This window comes from Melanotaenia boesemani, chromosome 6 (assembly GCF_017639745.1).
Source record: "Melanotaenia boesemani isolate fMelBoe1 chromosome 6, fMelBoe1.pri, whole genome shotgun sequence".
Lineage (NCBI taxonomy): Eukaryota > Metazoa > Chordata > Actinopteri > Atheriniformes > Melanotaeniidae > Melanotaenia > Melanotaenia boesemani.
The window spans coordinates 24,439,517-24,453,967 of record NC_055687.1 but is presented as its reverse complement, the minus strand read 5'-3'; the positions used below and the strand labels follow the sequence as shown (position 1 = coordinate 24,453,967).

The following is a 14,451-nucleotide window of genomic DNA, read 5'->3' as shown; positions in this document are numbered from 1 at the left end:
ATTTCAATTACTTGCAGGTTTCTTCATGTTAAAATTAGGGGCCCATTAACACCTCCATTTCAATTCCAATCATAGTCCGTTTGGGTTATTATGAATGCGCCAATGAATTCTGACTTGAAACAAAGAAGCGGACTTGGTCCGCCTACAAATGCATGTGTCAATCTGTTTCAAGCAGACCACTAAACAAAGTGCATTGTGAGTTCAGCGCACTGCATCAATCAAAACATACCTACCTACTTGTGGTGTGATAAGCAGCTCCGGCCAGGAAACATAGCTTACGGTTAGACGTGAAAGAATTCGGTAAAAGTTCTGATAGAAATATGATCAAAACAATACCGCTAGGATCTGATGTTACTCCATGTTTGGCGGTTATCTGCTAGAATCCGAAGTTGTTCTGCGTTAACCAATAAGATGAATGAGTTTTTTTTCTTCATGGGATGCCTCGTATTTTTCATTAGAAATTCTTGGTGCATCTAGCGGAGAGTGGAATACGTTATGTAAAAGGTCTGTTTCGTTTAAGAAGTGCAGCCTGAATGCAATCTCGGTCCAGAAGAATACTGCCACACAGTCCACAATCAAACAGTCTAGCGGACTAACCTGGTGTGAACACACTTAAGTTTTTTCTTCCCCACTGTCACCAAGTGCTTGCTCTTATGAACAGAAATAGAAATGGTTCTATAAAAATAGTAAAATACTGTAGTTTAACCTAATTATCAGCTGTTGTGTTGTGACCTGATAAACAACTGGATTTAAGAATGACACTGGTTTCTCAACAATCAAGACCACTTCTGGCTGCAGTGGATCTCATCAGTTCAGTTTGTGTTGTTTTGAAATGCTGTTTTGATGTTGCTTTTATTTAGTTTTGGAGGAGGTTGTTTTATTTATTTTTATTGATTGTTTTGCTTTTTCCTGGAAAAGACTCAGAAGTGACTGCCCCTTTTCTCAGCGTTCACTGTGTTCATTCGTCCCCTTCATTCATGGTTTTCTCATGGGAATTTTAAAGCATGATGAGCGGTGTCCCTAATCCCAAGCCTTTTAAACTGCTCATCAGTGTTGCCTAAACATGTGTCACCTTGTACGGATCGCCTAAATACAGATGCATACACATCTACAGGTGTTGGTCTTGGGATCACTCTAATCTTCTACAATCTAAATGGTTAAACCTCACTTCCTTTTTCCTCATGGGTCTTTTGAGTAAGACTTCAGAGACCTTTAAATCCTTAAAAACTCTGTGCGCATTTAAGAGAGCATAAGGGATGTCCGCTTCTAAGTACATAAGAGACACTTTGCACTTTTAAAGACATAATCATAAAACACAAATAGCATAACAACAACATATAAACTGAAGAGCATTACTTAGTTTAAGCATAAATAAATTCTTTATAACTGAAAACTTAGTACTTCTTTTTAATTTCTCAGGACGAGTTTAAATTGTTGGTTGCTCTCAAATCTATCGTATTTGTTGCTGACATCAACTCAGTTGTATTCACTTAACCTGCTTTTGCAATTCACTTATTAACACTTTCCTTGCATCACTCAGGTTGTACTTTGTTGCTTAAATTGCTCCACTGTCCCTCTCTGTGTCTGTCAACTCTTAGTTTGGACAGATTTGCAAGATGCTTTTCTCCCCAGTTCACCTCCCCCCTTCCAACAATCACTTTATTCAATTCTGGTTTTAATTGTTACTATCATCTGAGTACCCTCTTCCTTTCCCACTGAGTCTTCCTCTTGTTTATCTTACATTTCTTTCTCCTTCATTCTTTTACGATCTCCCCCTCGAAGTCAGCAAATCAAGACAGCCTGACACACACCATCTTTCCACAAGCAAACAGTCTTTCTCAGGCATACTGACACCAGGCAGTATGTGTAATCTTGCACAAAGATGACTGCTGGAAACCAAACGGTCTCTCACACACTTTCCCTGTACAATACCATTTCCAACTACATCTGCAACCGTGTGTGAGAAGAGCAAATGTGTGCGATATGTGACTCAGTGTGTCGATGTGTGTGGATATGTGAGAGGTGGAGTCACACAACATTGTAAGTTTTCACTGGCTGTAAAATTGCGGCGTGTAATGCTGCGTAGGGTACGGTGAGCCAATCAGAAGACCCTCAAACTCTCATTTTATGAATGAGATGGCATGTATGCAAGGTACATGTGCTCAGAGTGAGAATACGCTACAGTGATGTAATACAAATCGCACTGTGGAACAGTGGCACTTAAAATTAGTGCAGTATTAACTCGATCAAAACAAGTTAAAGGCGTCTCTGCTTGCATTTTTAGACTTCAGATCATTAAAAACATCCTTAATCTGTAAAATCAAGTATTGTTAAATACATTTATGCATGATTTCAAAATTCTGGCATGCTTCAGCCATCACAGAAAAAAAAATTGCACAAATTTCTATTTAGCACAATAGAAAAATACTGTATTTTTTAGCTGTTTTTGTCCATATAAATTATGCTTTTCATGGTATTGAAAAAAGGAGTTTGCTGTCTAAAAGGGCACACAAAAGAAATTACAAAACCCCCTGCATTGTCTATTGTCAGCAACATCTGTGATACCTGATGATCAGTCCTCGCATTATTTGATCTAAACAGCTCACACCCTCCTTTTGAAACCCATATCCTCTAACCGTCTGTGTCCAAACCAGGAACCAAGATCACCTCATTTGGTTGACATTGTGTACTAGGGAGTAATTTTGCCTAACCGGTATGTAAAATCCCAACTGAAGAGGTGTATGTGTGGCTGGCTGTGCAGCGAGGAGATTGGAAGGGGACCAGCCAAAAACAATCAAAATATCCTGGTGTGACTTTCCATGAAGGGCGTGCATGTGTGTGCACGCACATGCATCCATGTGTGAGCATTCATTCTTATCTATGAAGTCACTATTTGGCACATTGCTTTGTGACTCCAATGCAGTTTATTTGAGTCAGAGCTCTTCCATGAGTAAACAGCCCCCTCCATGGACCCATTAAGGAACAGCACCTGAAGATGAGTACAGGCAGTAAAACAAGTGTAGAGACAATGAATTACGGGTGTTTTGTTTTTTTCTCCCTTTTTCAGGTGGTTTTTGTGGACATAAACAAATGAAAAGGGGAGTACTTCCTATATCTTTCTAAATAGTTTGACAGGAAAGATTAGGTGTATTATCTTCTTAAGTGGCAACCACAAAATATGTCTGGTTTAAACATAAATTCAATGTTATATGAAAGAAACACTATTTCCCTCAACATTTTATAAGAGAAAGAAGTTTGTACAAACTGTGCACAAGAGCTAAAAAGTCGCTCAGTACAGTAGTCCTTTTAATCCTAAAGTGATCAATCTTCTTGGCCTAAAGACACCTTACATTCATTTTTATACATAATTAGACTCATGTAAGACCTATCCAACATGATAATGATACTAAGTTAGGCCAATAAAAGAATCCAAAAGGGGGTGGTTTCATTGTTCATCTTGCATAAAATCACTTTATTGTAGAAGTTAAAAACCATAAAATTATGAATAAGAACAGTATTTTCTTCCACAAGGATGACCTCATCTTGGTATTGCGGAGTTGTTTTCTCTCAAAATAAAAAAAAAAGCTTCTTGATGGGCCAAGGCTGCCACCTAAAGGCCAACATAAGAACTACTACTATGCTTCACACCAGGTGATGTCATACTTTAAGAAAGATTTAGAGAATGGGATGAGAGAGCGACAAGGGAGGGCATGGGTGTGAAAGAGAGAAAACAGGCAGGAAGATGAGAGAAAGGAGGTGATGTCATGTTTTCACAAGTGTAGAAGCTGTCTTTGTCTACTCTCTCTTCATTGTGGTGGTAAAGTGTGATTATCAGATTCATTTTAATGTTTTAGAAAAAGAACTGAATATTCAGATTCACAAATGAAAATGTTCAGTTTGTCCTCACGTTGAACTACATATGACACCAATAAGGAGCCCATTTTGGTGCTGGTCCCTCCAGACTTTTCCATCCTGCCACATCACTATAAATGGGTGTCATTATTTTCTAAATAAAATGCAGGTTTCCACCCTATAACAATAAAAACTATACCAGTACCAAGTGTAACCACCCCTGATTTTAAACATGGCACTAGATTTCTACTTTCAACAATTTTATGGTCAAATCCAAGTAATTATTAAAGACATATATAAATTATATGAGTTTTTATAACTTTATAACTTATAGCTGCTAATCTTAATTTCATTGTACTTGTATAACAACAAAGTTGATGGATTTCTTGATATCCTACCAACTTTGTCCTTTAAGATATACCATAAAGAACATAGCAAGAAAACAGTAAATAAGAGGTGTGGAAAACAAAAACTCAGTGACATTAACGTCACCCCTGAAACATTGACCTTTAAATACTTTGTCCAGAGTAAAGTGACAGAGGCTAAGGCTGTGTCCGAATGTGCACCATACTCCCTACATAGTGCCCTATATAGGAGTCACGCCATTTTGTCGGAGTGTCCGAATGTCCAGTGAGCGTCGATGGTCACTAGACGGGTCAGTATAGACCACAATGCATTGCGGGCAGAAGCTCAACATGGCGCAAGGAGGCGAAGAAACTGAGCTGCGCGAAATTACCTATAAGCAAACAAAGAATACAATACAACATAAGGAATAAAAATAAAAATATTTACACACAACTTTGGACTGGATTTGGAATGACATCTTAAAGCGGGTTGTGGTTGCCGTGGTGACGGCGGTAGTCACGTGGTTTGCGGCGAGGAAAAAATAGGCAGCTTCGTGTCCGAATCGCCAAGAGAATGAGTCACTATGTAGTGCAGCCCTATGTAGTGAACGAGGGGTTAGGGAGTGGGGTGCACATTCGGACACAGCCAAAGTGACAGCAAAGCTAGTAGAAAAGAAAAGATTAAATCTGCCACCCATGTAAGATCTAGTCTTATTTGGGTGGCACTATGGAGTAAAATCAGTTTTAATTTTGACAGTAAATGATGGAAAGGCGCTGCAAATAAGACAAGCTGCTGTCACAACTCATATGCATGTGGAGACTTAAATAGTCAACAGTGATAAGCTTCAATTTCAATCCACAACTTTAGACTTTGCCAGCAGAGATCAAATTATTTAAAATATGCCACCAGCTCATGACCATGACCTCGCACACATAAGTTATTTCTGTCAGGGTTACTTCAGGTCCTCAGTGGTCATGTGGACTCTAGATTTTCTGATTTTCTATTCCCAGTTAACCTCCCTGTCTGCAAACTGAGTGAGTAAACTCACACTGCTGAGTTAGAGAGGCTTATGTTGAAGAAATGTTCTTGTGGGTAACAATAAACAATTATGAAGATCTTGTTTATTGAAAATCAGTTTTTCTGGTAACAGGAGTTTCCATTTTACTGTCAGACAAAAATCTGTGTATCTGTATTACAAAAAAAAGTAAATGGTTTAGTGTCATAACTTCAGGTTTAAACTCTGCTTCAATTGTCACAGACATTTTTCACTTATTAAAAGAAGTGTATCGCCGTGGCAACTTACAGTATGGAGGTGGCTTGTTAGAGATAAGAAATCAACACATGTAACGAGACTGCCTCCAAATCAAACATTTTTCTAGGAAAATGACCCAATGCTGATTTAAAACAGATACTGAATATTCCAACTCGTTGTAGCCTTTAAAAGATTCGGAAGCAACAATAATTACTATCTTTACTAAACATAAACTATATTTATTTTCTGTTCTCACACCCCTGCAGCTTCAGCCATCTTCTTCAAATTACATCTACACGTTAATTTTCTAAAATATGCAGCCTATGAAATGCTAAGTAATTATCATTTTCTGGGCCATTTTAAAACCTAAGACTTTTTTCTATTTTTGGTCTGAAATTTTTATTTATAGACAACTGCAAGAATGCTGAAGTACTGCTTTGCCTGTTTAGTATAAGCACTTTTGACAGCCTGACTTGCATCTGAAAGAATGCCACAGCTGTCTTAAGCAACTTTCACAGATGCACAGGACACCATGAAAGTTCTGAAGATGGCGGCACATGAAAACGTAAATGTCCACAATATTCACTCAAACTTTTTGCAAAAGTTCTGGAACATCAGCAGGTGAGGTAGTATACAAGCATGTCAGCAAATATTTTAGAGCATTTGCAGCTGCTCTACATGTGAGCATGTGTGTGTCCTGGTGAGAGTTTCTCCTTGCTTTGGAGTACTTATGTATGCTACTTACTTCTTTCTGCAATAATAGACGTGAACAGGTACATTCATTACTCTAAATACACTACTGCGCTTCATCTGCTATTTTTAATATGTTGTATAGAAAACACAGCCATTTCCACAGCCTAATTTCTGCATCACTTCCTGCCTCCTGTGTGTGACGTACTTTTGAGAACAGAAACAAGTAGATCAGACCAAACTGTCCAGACATTCTCCTGAAAACCTCCAGTGTTCATGTTCAGTGTGTGAAAACATGCCCCTGATGAAAGCATGCACCTACCGACCTACCGCCACATTAGTGCACACCAGTTCAACATATGTGCACCCCTTTGCAAGCTCTTTTTTTCCCCCTTCTCATCGATACACACATGAACCAAAGTTTTGTTATTGTAAAAATAATTCTCAAATATTACAGAATATGTCTACTGGATATCAGTTTGAGGTCTTTTTAAATTACTGGCATTACAAACTAAGTTGTGCAACTGAACTCTTTCCTGAAAGCAGTTTGGGGATATGTCTGAGGTAACTTTCAAGACAGCAGCTGAACACTTTCTGTGCCTGTGCGGCCTACTTTAAACAAGAGGACTAGACAGAAACAAACTTAATCCAAAGATTAGAAAATCTAATATCCGTAACAGAGAATTTCAACATTATTATGAGAAACAGCAGTTCATTTCAGTCACTTGCATCTTTATCCGCAATTTAAGACAAACAGAGAAGCAATGTGCAATGTAATAAGATTCTGAGAGAAATATTTCTCATTCATAGGTCGGAGTGGGAATAGTAAAAAGGAAAAGGTTTTGACTTTCATTTTGGACTCGAGTACAGATAGATCTATAAAGATACTGTTATCACAGAAAATACCAAGCCTCAGTAGTTGCTTGAACAAAGGATCAGTTACCAAATGAAGTACGAGATAAGAGACAACAAAGTGAAGAGAAACTGGGGGAGAGACACATGTTATATCACCAAGGAGCTCATGGGAGAGAAAACTGCAAAACAAAAAAAGGTGGAAAAGAGATCAAAGGCCTGAACTACCAGATGAGGGCAAAAACGCTTGGCTTATGTTCAGGAGCAAATTGTCTATAGTGCAATGAGTGTATGTGAATGAATGGGTACATCTGCATTTTTGAAGGGTTGTGATTAATGTCTCTCTATAGCTGTGGAGACCCCATGGAGAGGGAAACGCCTAAGGGGTTAACTCCTTTGTCTGTCTGTTCCAAAAACATGCACACACACACTACTGAACCTGAAGAGACAAAACAACACTAGCACCCATTCCGCATACATATAGGTATTGTACAACAAATCACACATAACCGGGAACAAAAAGTCAATCCCCCCTTGGGCCTAACTGTGATCAAACACGAAGAGCAGAAAACCATCAAACTATTGCATTTAGCTGATGGGTCTCTAGCTGCTTTAATCTTTTAGTCTGTTTCGGTCTCTCTCACCTATGTACACAGACACACAACAAACCCCTCATTAAATAGAAGTGGATTATCTGGAACATAATATGTCTGAACATCATGCAAAAGACATGCAAAACTTAGTTTGAAAGATGACATTTAAATAACTGAAGATTTTAACTATGTGTAATCTTCCATCTGTAAAGTCTACTGTTATTTTCTGCTGTATTATTCTGTCTTCTTGGAAGTATTCAAACTGACCTGGTTTATTAACATTAGGAGATTCTGAACAAGTTTGTTACAGCCATAATCGGGTCAGTTTAATATACTGAAAAATCAAAGTGCCACTGGAACAAAAACACATGGCACCTATTTCAACACAACACTGCCCCCATGTGTTTAATATTATTATTGTCATCAGTTTTATAGACAACCAATAAAGTAACGTGTTTTTGCTGCTCAAATGTTTATCTTAACTCAGTCAACACACCCATGTTATTATTATTTTATTAATGTTATTTTTGTCATCCTCCTTTCTGATCTCTAGTCAGTAGGCTTACTGTACTCCAAAACATCAAATTGAAATATCTCTTACCAGTCATCTTGTATCCGCTGGCAGCCAGCTGTCCCGCCATGTACTCTCCATCTGAATTGTTATGGCTGCACCCCCATGTTCTCATCCAAATCTTCTGGGTGCCAGGGATCAAACTATAAAGAGATAAGGATTAATTATGTCTGTTGTGTGACATGTTTCAATACTAAATTATACAGTGATGTAAAAGGAATGTGCATCTTCTTTTAAAGCAAACGCTTTAAGTACCAGGTCCTAATTTTAAAAGTAATATGTTACTTATTAGGTCTTAAAATTTGGTCAATACAGCTTCAGATGAATAACATAAGATCTGCTGCAGTATGCTCAACCTTCCTAAGATCCCACGACATTATTTCAATTAGGCTAAAGTCTAGACTTTTGGTCATTGCAACACCTTTTCTCTTTCTCTTTTCTTAGCCATTATGTCATAGGTTTGCTGCCTTGTTTGTGATCATTGTCCTATTTCATGACTTGATTGGCCAAGATTTAGCTTTCAGACAGATGGCCACAAACTTAGCTCAAGAATACTTTGCTATACAGGTTGACACAGCACCATGAACTCTTGAAGATGTCCCAGGGCCTCATGTATAAAAGACTGCACAGCTTTCATATCAAAAAGAGGGTGAAGTTTATAAGGTACGCACACAAAACAATTTTTCCTAATCTATAAAATCATGTGCATAACTAATCCTGTGCTCCTATTTCTGTATCTTAATGAAAACTGATCACAAATGGACCTTGGTTCCTCCAAAAGAAAACATGTAGATTAGTATAACATAGCCCAACTGTCACATAAGTCCAACCAAAAATGAAAAACCTCGCAGCAAAGGACAAAAGAAAGTTCACAGTGTGTGAACGAGGGCCTGACTGCAGAGACGATAGCCAGAAAAAATGTATGATTTGGTTGTTTAACCTCTGGATCAGTGTGCCATTGTCACAGTTGATGCAGCCAACTCACAGAATACCACAACTTTTACCAAAGACATCAACGCCAATGTCAGGAATGGGATGATTGTTCAGAGTGAAGCCAAAAAGCTGATCTGCAGGAACGCTGCACACAAAGAGAGGGAGGCAGCCACTTTACCAGTAAAGACAGATTTATACACAGTAAAACAATTAACTTATAACCGTCAGATTAATTTAGAGACTCAGAAACTAGGGAGTCTGGTGCCAAGGAGATCCTCCTACAACTAACTCAGAGTCAAGCAAGACCCAGAGAGAAGAAGAGAAGAACAAATCACAGCTGCATCTCATGGGCCAATTGTGGTTGACCAGCTGTGTGATCATGTCTTCACAACAGGTTGAAATCTTTACTGGGTCTACTGGCCTATGAAAGACATTTGCAATGAGTTAGAGAAATTATGTTCTTGGAGACATAAATTGTTAACCAGAAGCGACTCAGAGTCTAGCCTATGTCTTCTTAAATAAGATGTTTTCTTTTTTAATTTTCTTTATCACATTTTCACGGCTGCTCAAGACTTTGTGGCTCCATCCACACATTCATGCACCAATTTTTTTTTATATATATATAAACACTGAACTGTGCATGCATAACCTTGCAGAGTTTATACATGAGGCCTCAAGTCCTGCAGCTGCAAAACAAACTGAATGATAGCCCTCCACCTCAGTTTGAGCATTATACTTTTATATATTTCATGCTTGTTTTTTGCCAAACTTGGCTTTGTACATTATGACCAAACAATACCACTTTAAACCTATCTACCTAAAGAACATTGTTCCAAAAGTATTGTGGTTGGTCCTTTGCAAAGCTCAGCTCAGCACCATGTTCTTTTACATAGTGACGAACCTCCAAGTGAGCCGTATTTGTTCGATCTTTTTCTAATTTTACTGTCATGAGCTTTAACATTTAACATAATGTTAATCTGTGATTATGAGTAAACACATTACATTGGTTGCTGAATGGCAATAAAAATAAATTAAATAAAAAAGTCTAACTGTATTCACCAATAATTCAAAGACTTATTAATTCACTTAGTGCCACATTTGCTCAGATATGTGTATAGATATTATTTTAATATGAAATTATTAGTATCTTTCATTGAATTTAATTTCATGAACAGGTTATTTAGCTTAATGGTTACTAGATCAGTGGGGTTCACTTACACTAACTCAATAGAACTAACAATTAATGGTGTAGTTATTAGGTGGTCAGACTAATTTTAATATAATCACATAGTCCCTTTTAAAGTTGATTTATTTATTTATGTAAAACATTTCATGTAGAATTTAAAGCCATCTCTTTAGCAAGCGGTGGTATGGCAATTTTATGCCATTCCCCCTCTCTGGTTCTGTTAATAGCTGGAGTTTTGCCTGTTGCTGGTAAATATATATATATATATATATATATATATATATATATATATATATATATATATATATATATGTTTGCATGTATGTAACAGCCTTAAGCAAGTCTGTGTTGAATCAGTCTTGATTAAGGGCGTGTTCATACCAGCCTTGCTGATTCATATCTTAGTCTGTTTGGGGTATTCTAAATGCAAACGAATTTTCATTTGTATCAAAGAGGCAGACGTGGTCCGCCTACAAAGCCTTGGTGTGTTTCAAGCGGACCAAATATACAGGAAGCAGACTACAAAACCATGTGTATTGAGGGTTCAGCGCATGGCATCATTGGTAGACACAACCAGAACCTACACAAGTGTAGGGCAATAGGCGGCTCTGGACAGGAGAAATGTCAGACGTAGAAGTAAAAGTTCTGATAGTAATATAATCAACCAAATACCGCTAGGATCTGATGCTGCTCCATATTTTTGCATTAACCAATAGATGAATGAGCTTTCTTCTTCTTGTGTCTTGTTGTCTCTTTCAGTAATTCTTTGTGCAGCGCCCCCCTCTGGCAGAGAGTAGAATGCATTATTTAAAAGGTTCAATTTATTTGAGGAGTGCAGCGTTAAAGCAGTTTCAACTGGAAGAATACTGCAACCCCCAGCTGAACCAAGTCTCCAGTCCTGGTGTGGAATCATGTTTTGTGGATAGAAAATGAGTTTTTTGATCAAACATCTGATGTAAAGTTCAGTGGTGCTTATGTGTTTTTTTCATGGTAGCAGTAAAAAAAAATGCTTAAAGTCACTGACTCAACTGGACAGTTTTCAAAATAACAAAAGCCATCAGTCCAAAAGTTGAAGTGGACATTTCAAGAGTCAAAGCCCAGATTTTAATGCCATTAAATCTTGTGGGACACGTCTGAAACAAGCAGCACATGAAGATCTTTAAATGTCTCACAACTAAAGGAATTTTTAATGGAGTTGTCAGAAGTTTAACAGGCCAACGTAGGGCGAACCTTTACAAGTCGTTTCTGTGATTATTTCATTCAGAGGAATATTACACGAATTTATACATTTATTGAAACAAAGTTTCCTTGTAGTGTCATCCAAGTCTACCACCTTTATCTGCAGGCATGGTTTAAATGAAGATCAAATGTTTGTCATATGATTATTGCCAACATCTGACAAACCTGTCCACTTGAAGCTCCTCATTGTTCAGAAGCTCCTTCCTCTTCCTGGACCTTGGGATGATATTCTTTCTAGCAGACTGTCTCTCCTGAGGTGTGGGATCACTGGAGGACACCATGTCCTCAATGTCCTCTATTAGAGAGTCACAGGCGGACGGCATAATGATCTGAAAATTAGTTGGAGCTTCAGTCAGGGTATAAGTTTAACAGAGACTCTTAGATACTTGAGACCTGCATGTAACTCAAAGACTAATTACTAAAAATGGAAAGAGGAAAATGGTTTAGCATCTGCCACAGCAATTTTAGAAGAAAAAGGACATGAAAACATGACCAACAGCAGATTTAAACCAAGGATAAAACAATATGATTGAAATATAAACAATGAGACTTACTGAAACAAAGCATATTGTGTATTATAATGTATTACGGTTGTGTATTATTATTATTGTGTATTATGGTTTGTGATGTGCTAAACATCCTGATGAAATGCTGTGAAAGCTTCAATATCTAAGTTATGGACCAAAGGGATAGGGCTAGACAAATATTTGACTTCATTCATACCCTTTTGTAACTTTGAAAGCTGTGATTTTGTGTATAAATGTGCACTATTGACTGAAATCTGATTTGAAATAAAATACAAATGGAAAAAAAATTATAAATGGGCATAGTTTATTTATGTTGACAAGCATGAAATAGTATAAGATCAGACAGTATTCTGTGCTTTGATGATGGTGGTAATAATACTTCTATCAAACAATTAAACCTGACAGTGTATCAATAAAATTATTGTATGATTATATATAGAGAGAGAGAAAGAGAGAAAGAGAGAGAGAGAGAGAGAGAGAGAGAGAGAGACTTCAGGGTTTATTAAGTTATTAAAATACTTTATTAACATATGTGTGCGATTATATGCATGCATGTTATATGAAATGTTTGTATTCTAGGGCACTTCATGGGTTAATTTTTTTTCCTTCAGTATGTCCTAATTTTAACTCTTAAGAGTTGTAATTTCTTTTGTATGGAAAAGTGCTTTATAAATAAAGATTAACAGAATAAAATTACTATATTTGATAGGTGAACTACCCACTACTACCTGCTGTGTGTGTTGTGTGATAAATTAAGCACAAATAAAAATAACTTGTTTGTAGACCAATTCTTATTTTTTGTTGATCATGGTTGTTGAAGTTGCATGCACTTATAATACAAAGATTAACACTAGATCTTATCGTTTCCTTTTTTCCATTCTGTTCTGCACATGACAAATAAGACTGATACATCATGACTTTCTTCATGACAGGAGGTGCCAGTTCTGCAAATTTAAACACTCTTATTGTCTTCAGTCATTAGATTTAACCTTTGACTTTGATCTAACTGTTCTTTGTTTGTGGATTATTTGTCAAATTCAAAAGCCTCTTTTTGCACATATAGCTGGGGTTGGTTTCTAAAATAGAAGAGTGTTTGTTTTTAAAGCAATGAGTCACTTTAATCGAACTGGAGTCCCATAGTTTCCTCCAGTTCTAAGGTGCCATTTTAGCGGGACAACCTCCAACTTAAAATCAGCCATCAGCTTTTCACCATACCTTTGCTGAGGGATCTCAAACTCCAATCCTCGTGGACTACTGACCTGCAGATTTTAGGCAATTCCCTGCTCAAACACACACGATTCAAATCAAATAGATCCAACAGCTTGTTGTCAAGTTCTACACAAAGAGCCATTAATTTGAGGTGTGTTGAAGTAGGTCAGGACAGTGGCCCTCAGTGGCCGGAGCTTGACATCCCTGTCTCAGGTGCTGCAAGTCGTTTCCTTGGCCAACCTCTGCAATTCTCATTTTTAAATTTGCCTGTTCCTTTAAACTGCTGGTAACTTTCCTCAACACGAAGCTGAGTCTTAAAAATGCTTAATAAAAGAGTTCATAAGCAAGTCGAAAATATGTTTACCGTTATCCTGATAGGGACCTGAGGTAAACTGCTAATATATTAACATGTCTGTAATTTTATCGTAATAGTCTTTACGTTTAGTGTACACAGACTGTAACGCCACATTCGAATGATAAATAAAACAGAAAATGCTGTGTTTTAAGAAAAATGTAAATGCATTTAAGTTATTACCCTTTCTAGCTGTAGATTTATTTTCACGTTTTACTTCTAACTTCAGTTCTTTACATCCATGTCCAACACATGCGTCGACTGACACAAATTAAACACACCTGTGTAAACTCCTAATTCGCTGGCTATCTGGCCACCTATCATATTTTACTGGTCAACATAGACAAGCTATTAGCTCTGCTAGCCTCGGTAGCTAGCTACTACCCACGTGCCTCTATTTTTGTACTAAAACAGCAATAAAGATACCATAAATTACTGTCACCTGAGCTCCAATCTGATGATCAAGTCTGGCAACTCCAAATCCCGATGAAAGGATATTTAACAACGAAAAAAATAACTATACACAAAACAAAATAGTATTCACAACTCTTGGACCGCCATACTTCATGTACGGAAACGGAAAGGGACAAACAGAAGAAATGCGTGTTTTGTGCAAGCGAAGGCATTTTGACCGTCCCATCAGCAGTTTCTCTCAATCCAGGTCACCAGGACCCACTGCCCAGCATGTCTTAGACATGATCCTACTTTTTTTTAAATCCTGTTAACTAGACATTCATTTCATTTTGGTGTGTTGAAGTAGGGTTACCTCTAAAACATTAAGCATTATCGCCATGGTACTCTGCAAGAATAATACAAATGGTAGCAGTTTTGCCCCATTTTCCTCTACTTC

General features: G+C 37.5%; 1 protein-coding gene across 1 annotated transcript in view; it reads right to left on the bottom strand.

Annotated features, from left to right (window-relative positions):
- The window catches only part of cdkal1 (CDK5 regulatory subunit associated protein 1-like 1), a 261,140-nt gene extending 246,950 nt beyond the window's left edge, over positions 1–14,190 (bottom strand). Inside the window, exons 1-3 of the mRNA XM_041988416.1 lie at positions 14,044–14,190; positions 11,679–11,842; positions 8,186–8,298 (exon numbers count right to left, since the gene is read on the bottom strand). Of these exons, the coding sequence (XP_041844350.1) occupies positions 8,186–8,298; positions 11,679–11,836 (271 nt within the window). The 5' untranslated portion in view covers positions 11,837–11,842; positions 14,044–14,190. The remainder of the gene's footprint in view (positions 1–8,185; positions 8,299–11,678; positions 11,843–14,043) is intronic.
- Positions 14,191–14,451: the final 261 nt, after the last annotated feature.